The sequence below is a fragment of the Channa argus genome, chromosome 16, assembly GCF_033026475.1.
Source record: "Channa argus isolate prfri chromosome 16, Channa argus male v1.0, whole genome shotgun sequence".
In the NCBI taxonomy this organism is placed as follows: Eukaryota; Metazoa; Chordata; class Actinopteri; order Anabantiformes; family Channidae; genus Channa; species Channa argus.
Window position 1 is genome coordinate 16739013 of NC_090212.1, and position 16720 is coordinate 16755732.

At 40.2% G+C, this 16720-nt stretch overlaps 1 protein-coding gene across 1 annotated transcript in view; it reads left to right on the top strand.

Annotated features, from left to right (window-relative positions):
* Positions 1–16178, top strand: part of plekhh1 (pleckstrin homology domain containing, family H (with MyTH4 domain) member 1) — a 30779-nt gene extending 14601 nt beyond the window's left edge. Inside the window, exons 8-30 of the mRNA XM_067478951.1 lie at positions 260–1017; positions 1458–1536; positions 2894–2985; positions 3128–3275; positions 3691–3827; positions 4164–4274; positions 4601–4687; positions 5351–5509; positions 6778–6858; positions 7010–7189; positions 7295–7406; positions 8188–8300; positions 9311–9487; positions 9594–9691; positions 9790–9967; positions 10542–10697; positions 11134–11231; positions 11444–11585; positions 11734–11876; positions 12146–12275; positions 12546–12629; positions 13296–13442; positions 14490–16178. Coding sequence (XP_067335052.1) covers positions 260–1017; positions 1458–1536; positions 2894–2985; positions 3128–3275; positions 3691–3827; positions 4164–4274; positions 4601–4687; positions 5351–5509; positions 6778–6858; positions 7010–7189; positions 7295–7406; positions 8188–8300; positions 9311–9487; positions 9594–9691; positions 9790–9967; positions 10542–10697; positions 11134–11231; positions 11444–11585; positions 11734–11876; positions 12146–12275; positions 12546–12629; positions 13296–13442; positions 14490–14642 — 3563 coding nt within the window. The 3' untranslated portion in view covers positions 14643–16178. The remainder of the gene's footprint in view (positions 1–259; positions 1018–1457; positions 1537–2893; positions 2986–3127; positions 3276–3690; positions 3828–4163; positions 4275–4600; positions 4688–5350; positions 5510–6777; positions 6859–7009; positions 7190–7294; positions 7407–8187; positions 8301–9310; positions 9488–9593; positions 9692–9789; positions 9968–10541; positions 10698–11133; positions 11232–11443; positions 11586–11733; positions 11877–12145; positions 12276–12545; positions 12630–13295; positions 13443–14489) is intronic.
* The last annotated feature ends 542 nt before the right edge of the window (positions 16179–16720 follow it).

The following is a 16720-nucleotide window of genomic DNA, read 5'->3' on the forward strand; positions in this document are numbered from 1 at the left end:
GGAAATTCTCATTGCTTAAAGTGTGTAGGTCCTCTGTGGAGGTTTGCAACTGGGCTTCACTGAAGCCAGAGCTACAGCTGACAAAATTCACCACTCCATCACCATGTCCCCACTTTAGCACTTGTTGATTCATATGTTCTAGATACACTACTTGATGCAGCGATTGTCTTGATCTTATCGTGCACGTGAATCAAAGCACATATTAGTTTCTCTGTAATATGTAGACTTTCTCATATGTTATTAATCTGTCCAATCCCAGATGTGAAAAGGCCTTCTGAACAGATTAGTAAAGGGATTTACCTTGGAGATCTTGCAGCCCACGATGCACTTTCTCAGGGTCCTAGCAACCCTGTTTCCATCAGCGGAACAGATCTCCCAGCAGGCCCTGAGGGTCAGGCTGGCTGCCTGGATCGAGACAACTCCTCCGATGAGCTCAACAGCAAGTTTCGCTCTCAGTGTCTTCACTCTTCATCATCCTCTTCGTCTTCCTCCTCTGCTTATGAGATGGCCCATGGACCAAGCCCCCCAGATTCACCCACCAGAATAACACCCAAAAGCCCACTTCTATCTCGCTCCCCCTCCACCAACAATCCCTTCCTTAATCCACAAAAGCCTATGGTTCATCAGTCAGGAACCAGCATGACGTTACCCAAAGTACGAACTCCGATCACCCCCAGAGACAGCATTCAGCTGGTTAAAAAGCACTACAGCCAGCCACAGCCCAGTCTGGACAGACTTCACCACCTTAATGTTAACATAGACATCATGTCCCCATCTTCCACCTCCTCCACCCTCAAAAGCACCGGCACTACCACCTCCCCCTTCTCTCAGGTGGTGGAAGAAACAGACATTGACGACGGACTTTCTGACAGCATGGATGGGGTGGTGGAGGGGCCTGAGACAGAGGACCTATCCCAGGATGGGGTCTCATTTGTGGGACTGGCAGATGAACTGGAGAGGTTGGATCCAGAAGCTCTTAAGCCGCCAACTCCTCCATTACACCGCTTTCCCTCATGGGTATGTGAAACCATTATCAGTTCAATTTAGTTCAAATCAGTTCAAATCGTTTTTCAGTTAATTCCAAAGTATAGTATTAGGACCTGGCTGGCTTTGCTAAAAACTGTTGGCCTGGCTCTTTCCAAAAGTAACTAAATCCACCTACCACCACCTAATGGTGGGTTGAGCTATTACTTCGCTAGAAGAGTTAAAATTTAGTCAAGTTTGTAGCCCCCATGTGTGACTTTTACACTTTGGGTTTTAGTGATTAAACAGATGCAACATGCAAACTATAAAGATGTTGGTGATGTTGTTTTCTGAAACTTTTCATCACAAAAAGCAAAGGTGTAATTTACAGTGTTAAACTGCTTCTTCTAAAGATTTATTTAGCAGATGTGTTGATGCCAAAAATGTTGTACTGTCTAAAATTGTTAATAATTGAAACTTTCCTGGCTTTGCAGGAAAGTCACATCTACGCTGTGGCTAAAGCAGGAATGAGAGTATCAGAGGCAAGTCCTGGAGCCAGAGGCCCCACAAGAAGTAAGCCCCTGCTGGAAGTGGCCCACTGACTTTTCACCAACATCCACATCTTTGTTATTACAGTGAAATATTCAGTGCAATGAGAAATACAAAAGAAAAGCAGATTTTCCCCTGTAAATCTGTGTCTGTGTGTCCTCTATTCTGCCACTGGGTGTTAAATTTGGGTGGTGTTGCTTGTGGTTTGGTAGGTGAGTCACTCTGTGAAGTGACATGTCATTCAGGTGATTCTCTCTCGGGGGGGTTGAGTTGAGTGTGGTTGGTTTGGATCTGTCATTGCTGCCTTTGATATTGCTTCCTCTGGCCTGAGGCTCCTCACACCTGTGCAGCTATGGGCTCCTCTTCAGGAGGCTGTCCAATCCTCTTGTGCTTGGCTCTTTTTTCTTTTTTTTTTTCTAAGGGGGTTAAGGAAGAGCATAAGAGGATGGATGTTTAGAGGAGCAGAGGGAGAGGCTCCTTTTTATTTAGCTGTGATGAAAGGATGTGGTGTGGCTGTAATTACTGCTGTGTTTTCAGTCCCAACATCATCCATTTTGTCAGGAGGCAGACGCTGAGGTTTGACAGCTCTCTGACTATTGAGTTTTCTAACTATCAGGTACATGTAGCTGACTGCCAAGTGGCCGTTGTGAATTTAGTCATAGCTTGCTCAGCCTAGTCCACTGCCTTTCCTGTTTGTGGCTTAAGGTGCATTTGTTGTGAATACCATGGACAAGTTTTACTTTGTTTTCGCTGACATATTTTGATGAAACTAAAGTGGAAATGATCAGTATTTTTTTTTTTTATTAGTTCGATCCCCTTGAAGTGCCATAGTAGAATTATTATTCCATATTTATCACTATTCTCATGTTCCCCAGTGAATCTTTAAAGCGGTCTAGCCTCCCTTTTAACTTTAAAAATAAACCTTTTTTTGAAGTTTTGAAGGTGTAAACAGTTTCAAATAATCAGTGATGCAGCTATGAAATATCGATTTCTTCTTATTAAAGTTCTGTGTTTCTCAGTGGTGTGCATCAGTTTAAAGAGCCTCGATAGCACAGGTGTGGCAAACTAGTGTAAAGCAAATTTTGTATCCCGTAAAAGATAAGGAAAAACCTGCCTTGTACAAATGCAAACCTAAACGCCTAAATGAGAGCAGTACTCATTAAGTGTTGTATGTGCTACATCCTTACTTAGTCTCATATAACCAGTTTCTTATGCTGCCATTTGGATAAATACAGAGCTAGATGGATAGATGTGTTCTGACTCTCCTGCACATTGTTAGCATTAGATTTTTTTGGCACAGTCGTGCTATGCTCTTGTCTCTAAAATGTCATTAAACGACATACCTTTTTTTTTAGTAATCGTCCACGCTTTCACATTGCAGGGTCCAACTTACCCCAGTATCCAGCGGCAAGTCCGTTTACGCAGCTGATCTACAAGAATATAAATGTGCCAGTGTATATAACACTGAAAGGGGTAAGTGAAATGTTCTGCATTAGTTAAGGTTGACACTTTGGTATCTTGACAGTCAGTTCAATGTAAATATCCAACCTTTTTTTTATCTCTACTGAAATTACATTAGCTCGTGTTTTGCATCACTGTAAATTGTTCATTTTAGAAAGCCACTCAAATCAGCAGTGTCCCTCTACCTGATGATGACTCTGGGTCAGAGGACGACAGCAGCTCTCTGGCCAGTTTACGGACCTCCATCCTGAGTCCAGACAGGAAGAGTAGTGTCCCTGGGAGCCCACGAGCTGTCAAGAGAGGTGAGAATTGGAAATTAGACAATGACCTCTCATAAATTCGGAAATACTGCCTTGCTTTAACAACGTTAATAGTGTAAATTTTAGATAATGATGTGGGATTGAATGAGCCTCATTATTTCTTTGAGTGATGGTGTATTCTGAGAATATGAAAACTGGAAATCATTTACTGATACAACTAAATAGAGCAAATCTACAACAGCCAGTAGCTACATTTAGCATTCAGCACTGAAACTCACATACTGTAAAACAACAGTTGGAATGCACCGAACCTCACATACTGATATATAATACTGTAATAGTCTGGATTTTCCATTTCAGACCCTTCTGACACGTACAATTTATTTCTCCCTTCAGACACTTCTAGGACGCCTTTCTTACTATTCCTTTTCATGTGCAATCTTCTCTCTTTTCCAAGGTGTGTCCATGTCCTCTGTCAGCTCAGAGAGTGACTATGCCATTCCTCCTGATGCCTATTCCCTGGACAGTGATTACTCTGAACCAGAACATAAAGTCCAGCGGACCTCCTCCTACTCGTGTGAAAGCACTGGGCCTGTGAGTGAAATTCTCCTTGGGCTGTCATCTCTGCAATTGTACAGTTTGTACACTTAGAGGGTCAAATGTTACTAATATTCTATATATCAAATCCTATATTGATTACTAATTGGCTGACAGGCACAATAATATTGCTATATTATTGTGTTTGTTTTAGTCTTAAGCTTGCATAATATAATTTAAAATTTAAATGAAGTTGCTGATTATAGTTTTAAAAAATAATTGCAGACTAGTAACAGGACAGTTTAGGAATAAAATGTCAAAAACGTATATTTTAGCAACTTCATACAATAAGATGTATCGTGAATTGTTTGCCTTTACTGTTTGGCTCTGCAGGAAATGTTGGAGAAGTCTGGGTACCTGCTGAAGATGGGCAGTCAGGTGAAAGCCTGGAAACGGCGTTGGTTTATCCTGAGGAATGGAGAGATCCTCTACTACAAATCTCCTGTGAGTGCTTCTTCCTATGAGCCTGCCGGACTGTGTCCTTCTAAGGTTTTGCTTTCTGCACAGAAAACATTGCAGGAATGCGTCTATGTTTTGTGTGCTGTTGGTCTAAGTTGGCTGTATGTTGGCTCTTGATATAAATATAGTTCAAATGATGGTTCATGTGTACTATATTTACACCTCATTAAACTAAATTTAAAAATTATGTACATTAATGAATCTATAATCACAGCATTTAAAAGGTTTCTGAGGTGATGTTTTTTACAACTTTAAACCGAAATGATGAAGTTAGATTTGTGATTTTGTATATGTTGTTGTGTGTTTCTCAGAGTGATGTGATCAGGAAGCCTCAGGGTCAGATTGAGCTCAACTCATCCTGCTGTATAGTACGTGGAGAAGGTGCACAGACATTTCAAGTAGGTGGAAATTGTCCTAATAATCATTTGCAAGACAATGTATTGGTGCTCAACATTGTGTAGGACTTGAATACTTGAACCGATTGATTCAAACAGGAAACTGTGATGAATCAAAAAAGAGGGTTAGTTTTTATAGATCCAATTTAAGAGTGTAATGCAAAAGAAAAACTGAAAGACAGTGAGCATATATAAGCACCTACATATACACCAGTGCTCATACGCACTGTTGCCTATAAAGTTGGAATAAAATATTTTCATATTTCTCTTCTCATGAAATTATTATGACAATGTGATTTATTCTTAATAGATAAAGTGTATATATTCTCAAACCTTTACTGATCAATCTCTTTCAAACATATCACAGTGAAATTTTAACCACAATTAACCTTTGCAAAATAGAACAATTTGTCTGAAAGCAAAATTATTCCAAGTTTATGGCCAACAGTGTATAATATCATACACCAGTATTATAGCAGTGTTTCTCAGCAGAGCTTTACTGCTGCATACCAGAGTAGCTGTTTAACATGACATCAGGTATAACACTAGACTGGAATGTTTTCCTGGCTCTTTAGAAGCTGATTATGATCTTCTCTAACATGATGATGTTATCTCTGTCAGCTTGGATTAGCATTTTTCCCATATTTCTGCCTTTGCTCTAATCAGTTGATTACAGAGAAGAAGACCTTCTATCTGACCGCTGATTCACCCAACATCCTGGAGGAGTGGATCAGGGTTCTACAGAACATACTCAAAGTCCAGACCAGCAGCCAAGTTACCGTGGAGACCACTGCTAAACCCACCGTGAGAGGTTGGCTCACAAAGGTCAGAGGGCACAAGCTATATTATTTGACCTCATTTTCAAATAATAAAGTTTTACATTTAGGAAAATACAGAAAGATCAAATATACAACTTCTAAATCCAATTTACTGACACCATATATATGTGCATAGGGTATAAACTACATTGATCAGGTTTATTACTTGCTAGGCAGCTAAAGTTAGCGGAAATTTGAGGAAGTTACTGTACCTTTCAAAGAAATAGACTGGTACATACCCACATGTAAAACCACAATATTTATTTATATTATATGGAGGTGAGTAAGTGATATTTGTTTGCTTAACAGCTGTTATATCACTGTTTTCATTGCATCATTGCTAGAGGTGTAGGTTAGCCAAGCCCTGAAGAGGATTTCAAAAATAACGCCTCTTCCAGGCAGACACTTCTTCAGTTCTTTAACCTATCAGGTGTATTTTCCTAAATGTAACACTTCTTCAGAAGTTTCTGCCTCTGGGGTGGGGAGGGCTTGACGGAGCAGCCTTAAAGCATATTCTTGAAAACCGTCTTCACGTCGGGACATTGTTTTAAAGGCGAAGCTGCTGGAATTCCACAGAGCTCCTTCCCCTCGTCTCTGGCTGTCCCTGCTTTTTCTTAGCTGATGCCTGTCTGTTGGTAAAGTTAGGACACTTGAGACATCTGACGGCTGTGTGTGATGGATCTCTGGCAGGTGACTGACAGCCTCCAGCAACCACACCAGCCCCCCAGTCGTCTTCCTGCGAGCAGTCTTTGATCTGCTGGTTATGACGTGATCACAGTTCAGACAGGGGCTGTTCTGCCTCTTAGCACAGTTAACCCCTTTGACCCCATCTGAGGGATGCACAGCTGGTTTTGTGTTGAAGGCATCCTGCAGTGACAACACTGGTTCACTCATATTTGTAAAATTCTCTGAGAAAATACGATTAAAAAGTGACATGTAATTATCTTCTAAAGCTACACTCCTCATTAAAACAAAGTTTAGCAGGAGAATGAGAGCGTGGTGTGACCGTGTTTTCATTTGGCATGGATCCTAGAAATGAAAAAGGTTGTGTTTGCACTTTTAAATTATTTTAAGTAAAAAGTAAAGGCTTTGCACAGGCAAACAGTCCATACACTTCTAGGACATTTGTGGGTCAGATGGAGAAATTCCCTGGCTAACGTTTGCCAGACTATTAAAAAACCCCAAAAATGATTGTCTCATATTACTACTGTTTAGCTAACGAGCCAGTCTTAAAAGTTATCTCATGGTTTTTCCTCTGTTGTCTGTCTGTTTCAGGTCAAACATGGACACTCAAAGCTGGTGTGGTGTGCTTTGGTTGGAAAAGTCTTCTACTATTATCGTAACCAAGAAGACAAGGTTCAAACAACAGGCCTCATCTGCTGTTAACATGTTTTGACCTGCCTGATGTTGCTTTTGTTAAATATTAATGCTTTCATTCAGTGGTGTCTTAATCTAGCTACCACCTTTTGTTTGATTTCTCTTCCCGGGTTTTTGTTTTCTCTTTCAGTTGCCTCTGGGTCAGTTACAGATGCGGGAGGCATCGGTACAAGAAGTGGATCGGTCCTGTGATTCAGACGAGGACTATGAGGCAGGTAGTCGTGGTTTCCTCTCCTCCCACTGCACCTTAGTGGTCCAGCCCAGAGACCAGAGCCCCACGTACCTGCTCATCGGCACCAAACCGGAGAAGGTATTTGCACAGAGGACGACCTAATAAAAGCCTGAATAATATTATGTTTTTTTAAATTCGTTTGTCTTACGTTAGTAACAAGTGGTCTTTTTTTATTTGCACAAGGACACGTGGTTGTATCACCTGACTGTGGCAGCAGGCAGCAGTGCAACCTTCAAGGTGGGGACAGAGTATGAGCAGCTCATCTGTAAACTACTTGATGCAGAAGGAGACCCAGGTGAGAAATAGCTGTTCTTTAGTATCAGCATCATCAGTGATTTGTTTTTCATCCTTTCTTAAGTATGTTTAGAGAGCAGAGAGAAATTGCAGGTACAGAGTCTTCCAGCTGGGCTCATACCAGAGTTCAAATTATATAGTGGCCTTGTGAGCTGTATTCTTCTTCTATATAATGAAATATGACAATCCTGGTTTCAAATGTTAAAAATAAAGCTGACTTACAATTTAGTTTGCATTTCCTGCAAAGTGTGAAGTTTTAAGATTAGAATGATGGATTACTTCTAAGTTTCTAACGTGCTGTATGATTTGATATGTAACGCATACAAAAGGAAATTTGCTGAACAAGACTCGATGCATATTTTGTTGACCCATCTGAAACCAGGGTTGGTAGTGAGTTTATGTTGTCTGTTAGTGTTTTCTCAAATACAATGCTTTATGAAGAATACAGTTTTATGTTAGATGGAGCAAGAGTTTTGGTTTTTATTTCAGTTTTTGATTTTCAGTTTAAATATGAACTAAAGGCATGACAACACTTCTTAAGTTTTCAATACTTGCTGACTGCAGATGTATTACTTTATATAAAGTGAAGATGCACTTACTAAAAGTCTTAAGGCTTGAAAAGTCTGTAAGTGGGCTCCATTTTCCTGTGACCCACACTGTCTGTGACAGCTTTGATCCACACTGCAGACGGTGTTTATGACTGGAGCACCGTGTGTGAATTTTTGTCAGCTGTTGAGCCATTACAGCTTTGAAACTCTGTGTGTGTGTGTGTCTTTTCCTAGAATCAGCTTTGTGGAGGAGTGAGGGCTTGAGTTTCTGTAAGGAGGGTCTGCGCTCACCCCTCACCACTCTTCCCTCTGAAGCTCTGCAGACAGAAGCTCTCAAGCTTTTCAAGGTCAGTGTCTCCCCCTCTTACCCCTCACTTTCTTTCTGTCTGGGCCTCTTGTTTCAACCTACTTTCTTTTTATTTTCTTCTCGCTTTCATCCTTTTCTTTCTCTTTCTCTTTCTCTATTTCTGTCTGCCTCCCTTACCGCGAGAGCCTGTTCCCGGCATTACCCATCTCATTCCAGTTTGTTCCCATCATATACCCCACTTTATCCCCTCCTAGGTGGGAACACTGTCCTTTGTACCCTTCTTCTCCTGCATCCTGCCTTGAAAGTGGATCAAAGGCTTGAGGATGAGGTCCCAGCTCATTAAAAATGTGGAAGAGAGATAATGCACTTGATTGTCTGCTTTGATTGAAGCTGACCATTCCTCTGGTTTAGTGTGGAAAGACCCCCCTTTTAAAAGGACATAGGGGAGGTGAGTGGCAGCAATTGATATGGATACTTGTAGGAAATTGGCAGAGCTTTTTACTCTCTTTTCAACTCTGTCAACTTAAGCTCACCCACCCAGAAGCCCCCACCCTGCCCGACTCCAGCTACACTGGCCCATCCACTAGAGCAGGCCTGTTGGATTGAAGTTTGAATAGATCATCTCCCTCTTTGACCAGCCAGCCTTAAAAACTGGTCCCAAACACACAAAGACACAGAATGAATGCAGGTGACAGGCTTTTCAAGCCTGTGCTCTATTTAATGTGAGGTATTAATGAATCTGACAAGACGGATTGTTGTTTAAATTGGTGCTTTGTCTTGAACCGTTGCACTGAATGAGTACAAAATAATGTTCTGATTTCAGAGTGGGGCCTATTATTGACACGATGACATAATATTTTTGTTGCTGTTTATTTTTCTTTCTTCAATCTAACCTAAGTATTATAATCACCCAGTATTCTATTTACTTTCTGTGAATGGAAAATGTGGAGCCTCTATTAAATCTCTGGCGTGTGTTTGCCTCCACCTCCTGGTAGTTATCTGGAATTACATTTCAGAATGCAAAAATAAGATGCTTTTGCTTCTCTGCAGTCCTGTCAGCTCTTCATCAACGTCCTGGTTGAGTCTCCGTCTGTCGATTACCACACCTCGTTGGCCCAGAATGCTTTGCAAGTGTGCCTTACTCACCCGGAGCTTCAGAATGAAATGTACTGTCAGCTTATCAAACAGACAAACCATCGGACACCTCACAACTACTCCCTCACGCAGGTCAGCCTGGTGCACACTAAACACACAAAAGGGGTTGTTTCCTCTTAATTTGATTTAGAAATGGATTAGTTCAAGTATTTCCCCCCTTTTACATCTCTTCCTGTAGTGCTGGCAGCTCTTGTCTCTGTGTGTGGCTCTCTTCCTTCCTCAGCAACATTTCCTCTGGTACCTGAGACAATACCTGCAACGCAATGCTGACCCAAGGTGAGCTGCATGTTGCTGTCCCCCAAATTTCATTAAAAGGTAGCAGAAAAGCACAAAATCTTAGATCTGTTTCTCCTGCGTTTCATTTTTCCACACAGGAGTGAGGTGGGAAAATATGCAGTGTACTGTCAGAGGTCTGTGGAGCGAACACTACAAAATGGAGAGCGGGAGGCCAGACCTTCACGTATGGAGATCATCTCCATCCTACTGAGAAACCCCTACCATCACTCGCTGCCATTCAGCATCCCAGTTCACTTCATGAACAACACCTACCAGGTACCTCTCGCATCCTGCTTTTGAGAGATTTAAACACAATTCTTAGTTAGAGTAAGTTATTATAGAGATAATCCAGGTTTTTGCTCCACCTCAACGAACACAAATTATACATTACACCACTTTATTCTAAAAACATTCTATGTGGAATTTCTGCATTTGCACATATTTTAATAGCCATTAGCCAAGGAAGGTGTTGCACTGCTCTGTGTCTTTTTGGCCAAAGAGGCTGCAATTTTTAATGCTGTGAAATTGAGAAGCACAAAATTGCACTGGCTTTTAACTCATACATTCACTGTCAGATCAGTTCTGCACCATCTATGGTAATGAACAGCATTAGCAACAGAAGCTGAGATCTGTAGATGCCACGAACTACTTTACACACAAGATGTCTTTTAGTCAGACTTTCTTCACTTGGGGAAAACAGCTGCCAGAAATGGGTCGTATTCACCTTATCAACATGCAGCTCAGACTGGAGTAAAACTGCAGGTGCAGAACCACTGGCTCTTTTATTTACTGTGTCATGGTTCTGTACTGTATCATCACTTTGTGCCCTTTGTTTTCTCATGTACTTTAGGTTGTCGGTTTTGATGGCTCCACCACGGTGCAAGAGTTTCTCAACACACTGAACCAGAGGATTGGCATGAGGAAGACTCAGCTGTCTGGGTTTGCCCTCTTCACTGATGATCCATCTGGCAAAGACCTGGAGCACTGCCTGCAGCCATCTGCCAAGGTGGGACTGTGGGTCACTGAGCACAAGTGGATGGAAGAAACCGTCCACCCACGACTTAGGCCTCTTTGCTTTTGTGGAGTATCTAGCAAAATCATTTGTCTCATGTTACCTAATAATTAGAGGATCACTAGTGAGTAGTTCAGGACTGTTATGATAAATTAAAGCTGTCCAAACATTTTGTGACTTAGGCATATTTCAGTGCACCACGGCTTTCCTCTGTAATTTAATGAAAAGAGGTGCTTCCACTTAATTTTCATTATGGTTAATTAAACTGTTCCATGGAGGGCAGTGAATGGCCTATGTATTACACTCATACAGTACATCTAGTATTTCTGAATAAATCTCTTCTTGCTATAGCTACAATCACCTGCTGACCTGCTGAGAAGCTTCCTTACTGTAGGTCTAACTTGAGACTGACTTGTATCCATTTTCCTAGATCTGTGATGTCATCTCTAAATGGGAACAGGCCTTAAAGGAGCTGCACCCTGGGAAAAATGAGGGGACGCGGATTGTTCGGTTAACTTACAAGAGCAGGTAGGATTTCTGTTGTCCCGTACATTTTTTTGTCATGTGGTCAAAAACTTTAAAAGTTAGTGATGTTTGTTCTTTCAATATCATTTTTTGCAGGAATTTTAAATACCAGCTTTAATTTCCTGCATCTTGGAAATGAAGTGTTGTGTGCATAGGTCCAGTATTTACCTGAGTTTTACTTTTTCATCATTGTTTTCTCTTTTGTGCACATGCAGACTGTGTTTCAGAGCTCAGGTTAAAGGAGAAACAGAGCGAGAGCGCCTCCTGCTGGCATACCAGGTGAATGATGAAGTTCAACATGGCCACTTCCCCGTGAACAAAGAGCTGGCTCTTGAGGTGGCTGCCCTCATGGCACAGGTCTGTAAAGATTATGCCAAGATACAATGTAAATCATACTACTTGAACTCAAAAGATATTTTTATTTAAAAACTGCAGTTATACAAAGCCTATTAAAACATTTTTGTTCTCTTTCTAATCCTGCCTCTTCTTTTTTCTTTCATTTTAGGTTGAACATAGTGATTTGGAGCGGCCAACTGCCTCCACTCCTACCGGCTCCCCACAACCTAAATCTCAGCTGATTCTGTTGCAAGCTTTAGAGCGTTTTTACCCCAAACGCTACAAACAGGACTGCAACTCAGAGCAGCTCAGGTAAAACTAAATCCTGTTGTTCAAATAAATACATCACGCCATATTTTTTTTATCTAGAACCTGAGAACTTAATGTTCCCATCCAGATTTATTTACAGTATTTTGTAATATCCTTTCGCAACAAAAACCAAAGTCTGACAAACACAGTTGTAACACTTTATCTTACATTGATCTATGAAAATTGATCCATTCCAACAAAAACTACAGGATGTTCTTGTCCAATTGGTACAAATTGGGTTTAGCCAAGTTTAGTTTGTTTTCTTCTTCCAGAGATCTTGCTGAGCGTCTGGCCACTAAATGGTCCATGCTACGTGGATGCAGTGCATCTGAGTGTGTGAGAATATACCTAACAGTGGCTCGGAAATGGCCCCTGTTTGGAGCCAAACTCTTTAGTGCCCAGGTAAAAAGGTTTACAGTCTACTTAATGTCGTGTTTTTGTGTTAGTCCCAGAAATAAAAAGCACTTGCTCTTGATACAAACACCCTCAAAAGTAAGAGTACGCTTTTTATTTGTCTTCACTTGTCTTCTCTTAACACAACCGTCCATCATGCTTGCGGCCAGAGGTTGTACCACATTAAGACCAGAAAAAACACCCAGAGAGGAAGCTGCAATGTTTACCGGCGTGAGTTACACATGTGACATGACCTTTCTTTGTTTCTCCTGTTCACAGCCTGTCCCCCCCTCCTCTGTTGAGCAAAGCCAAGTGTGGCTGGCAGTCAATGAGGATGGATTGTGTGTGCTGGACTACACAATGGTGAGTTTGAGAATTAGTGCGGCAAATACCTCCATAAACACAGACCATCTCTGTCACATGTTGTTATGTAAAACATGGAAAAAGAAAATTACATAACATTTATTTGGAGCATTCTGTAATTTTGAATATCTGTTCTTTTTGAACTTTCCATTTAATAAGTAAGTTTCATTTTTACAGCTGCAGAGCTCAGCTGGATAGGCCACAGCTTTAGTAGACCCACTTGTCTGGAAAGATTTTTATTCTGTGGTGTGTGAAACACCAGAATTCCACAAGAAAATAACATTGCCAGCCTCTGATTTGACATTCTGGACCTTGACAGACAGTAGTTCTACTATGTGAAAGATGTTAAAGTGAGCTCTGTAATTTTCAGCAGCCCATGCTGATCTATTTCATTTTGGCCTGGCAGGAGGTTTTTCTCCTGTATTCCAGAAAGATGAATGAAAAGGAAGAAAAAGTGAAAATCATAATAACTCACTGGAAATGATGTTACGCTTGTTCACACTCAATTTCCCCCTCAAAAAAAGCAGAAACCAAAATGATTTCCTAAATGAACTCCAAGCTTTATTCCTCGACCAGAAATAAAATATGAACATGCTCTGTTTATATCTGTTTCACTGCACATTTCACACTGGCAGTGCTTTGTGTTTTTTTTTGTTTTTTTTTCAGCACACTCTGGTCACATACCCCTACCAGTCTGTGGTTACCTTTGGTGGTTACTGTGACGATTTCATGGTGGTCACGAGCCAGCACAGGGAGCCTGGAGTCAGGAAGAAGAGTGTGGAGAAGCTGGTCTTTGCAATGGCTAAACCAAAAGTACGCTTCTTGTGTTGGAACAATTTGTGGATGTTGAATCAAATTTTCCATTTGCTGCCACATGTTGTCACTTGCCACTTTTGATTATCCAATGTGGGAAGATCATAGAGTAGTTGAACAAATTAGAAGAAAACCCCACTATTTAATAGAAATATTTTCAACAATAACAATATGCACACACACACACACACACACACACACACACACACACACACACACACACACACACACACACATTGATTAAAACCCTGACTACTGTATGTTTAGTACAAGCAAACACAGAGTTCCACAATAATGCTGCGTTTAGTGCACAGCGGAGGCTGCAAATGTCCTAGTTGAACATTTCAAGTTCAAAGTGTTCCATGACTCATAAAGCTAAATCAAACAGTCAACACGGTTGACAGAAAGAAAAACCATGGATGTTACACCAGACACGATACAGTATAAATATTTGCAATGACAACAGAACTTCTATACATCACAGAAACACAGGAGGACAAACAATGAATGAGGAAAGAGGCTGTAAGACATATTAACGTTGTTTAATTTTACATCAAAAAGCTAATATTACATATTACATCATATTTTATAGCTATAGTTTGCCATAAGGCATGTGGGAGACTCTACAGTCAACTGTGGTCTGGTGAGACCAAAATCTCCTTGACCATCAGACTGGATGCTGTGTTAGGCGACAGTTGTTGTCTTTACAGTCTCCTATCATTTTTTAAGGGGTAAAAAATCCAAGGGGGGTGAAGACTTTTATGGGAACTCTATGAAGATGAGGGATGGCTTTTTTGTGCAACCGACAGCTGATGAAGTAACCAGATTATTTTATTATTTAACATAATCTCTATGGAGCTTTTAAGACAGACTCGTATTACCACTGTGGGTGAAGGTAATGAGAGTAACTTCATTCTTAGACCAGTTGGATTTCTCAGATTTTACATCTTCTGTGAACAACACACAGTCTCCGACTCCCTGAAATCTAATGAAACATGATCACATCATGATGTTTAAGCCATTAATCCTGATCTGCTATTCTCCCAGATACTGGAGCTGACTCTGCTCATGGCCAGCTACATAAACCACTGGAACCCCAGCCTCCCGTCTGCGTCACACCAGCCCACTGGCCACTGGGACGTAGACAACAAGCACTTCCCCACCATGAACTACACCACCAAGGGTCCCACACTACTGTGAATTGTGCAAGCGACAAAAACAACAAAGACTGTTTGACCAGATGGAGGCTTGATGACAACAGTTACCTTTAGCCCACATTCATCTGGGGGGAATTGGGTTGCATCTCCGTATTTTTACATTCTTACAGAACAGGTACTAGAAGAAACTTTTTTTATACAGTACGTGTCCTATGGAGATGTAGATTTAGAAATGGTAGAGTTATTCTTGTTAGACTATTTGTACCACGAATGAATGTTGCAGCTCTGCTTAAATTAGTTGTAAAGTCAAATTGTCCTTCTCATTCTCGTCACACTGCATCTTTTCTGGCCTTCGTGTTTTCCAGTCTTCCAAATCCCACTCTATTGTTGGTTTCTTTCAAAAACAAAACTGTTGCCTTCTGACAGCCTGGCTGGCTGAATTACAGTGCTGTGTGTCACTGTAATTGTTCACAACGAATGATCACACATACTGTACTTGACAATGAACCAGTTTTGCATTTTTAAGTGCTACTGTGCAATTAGAACAGGGACTGACATTACTCAAGATACATCTGATGGATTTTAGTGTCTTCAATATTTCTCTAATTTAGGGCTAAAACTAACAATGATTTCTTTTTAATCAATGTGATGATTCTTTATGCATTTGATCTTTTTATGTGAATGCTTTATTCCATAAGAATACAGAAAAACCGTGTATCCCAGGCTCCTAGAGCTCAGGTTGACACATTCACTTTTATTCAACCAGCCTAAAGCCTAAAATATACAGAATTTAATTTTTATCAAAAATGTGGAGACAAAGCAAACATTAACGTGGAGACAAAGCAAATATTACCCATTTAACTAACTGGAACCTATGGTTTTTTTTTTTTGCATTTATACTTTAAAAATGACTGAAACAATATACTGTTTATCAAATACTTGATATTTATTAATAGTATCCTAATACATTTCGTTGTTTCTTTTTAAATGGAGTGTAGAACTCCCTTTCTCCCTAAGACATTAAGGTCCTCGTTAACCTTTCATAATCCTTACATAGTTTTTTCTGAAAGTTATTTTTGGCTTATATCTGCTATTGATGTAACATCGTTGGTACACATTTAGACACCAGGATAGAACAAAACTATATTATACTGTATGTCCAATACACCTGTGCAATTTGTTCATATATTCATTTTCTCAAGGTACTTTAATTCTCTACAAACTCTAGTAATTTCCTCAGTTAGTTAGGTCACTTAGTGTTTTAACATCTAATTAATAGTCTAACAAAAAGAGGGCAATTTAAAAGAAGAGCTACCAAACTATGTTAATGACTTGAACTGTTTTGGATCAAACCACTGTCTTGCTTGTATCCATATTAGTTATTTATTTTATTTCTAACATTTTTCAGCTTTTGCTTAAAAGGTGATGTTTTCCACAGCTGCCATGTTTAAACTTAAGTTTCCTTTATGTAGTGGAGTAAAAAAGAGCATGTTTGGTTGTTGTATACAAATGTGTTTGAAAGGTGGTGTTTTTATGTTTCTGTATGAGCGTGTGGTAATAAAATGTAAGGTCAATCTTCTGTCAGGTTGTTTCAAGTCACTTTATTTAAACTCTGCTTTTCCTTATTTCACTTCAATCTATTTCACATCTTTACTTGGATGTTGACTTCCCAGATTTTCAACTTGCTTCTGTTCATTATAGTATATACTAAAAACCCAGGGTTGTACAACAAACACATTCAATGTAATCTATTTAGAAAAAAAAACAAAACAGGGTTAACATATCAGTAACATAATTTTAGTCAAGACTTCTCTTGAGAAAATAAGACCATGGTTTCTGAACACAGTGCCACTAAAAAACGTCTTCCCTCATTCAGCACATCCATAAACTAAATACTTACCTTCTGTGCTGGTTACACACACGCTGCCCAGACTTGATGTTTTACTGGAGTTGAGGTTGCAGAGGTTGAAGCTGTTCTGCTTTTTCTTATCCAAGGGGGTCAAAGTGGTAATGGCGTTTTCCTGCCAAATATATGCTGTAAATCCCACAGTTTTATAGCATGTCTGAAGCTCCTCTTTTTCCATAGCTCTCTTATATAAAATAAAATGATTATTATAGGGC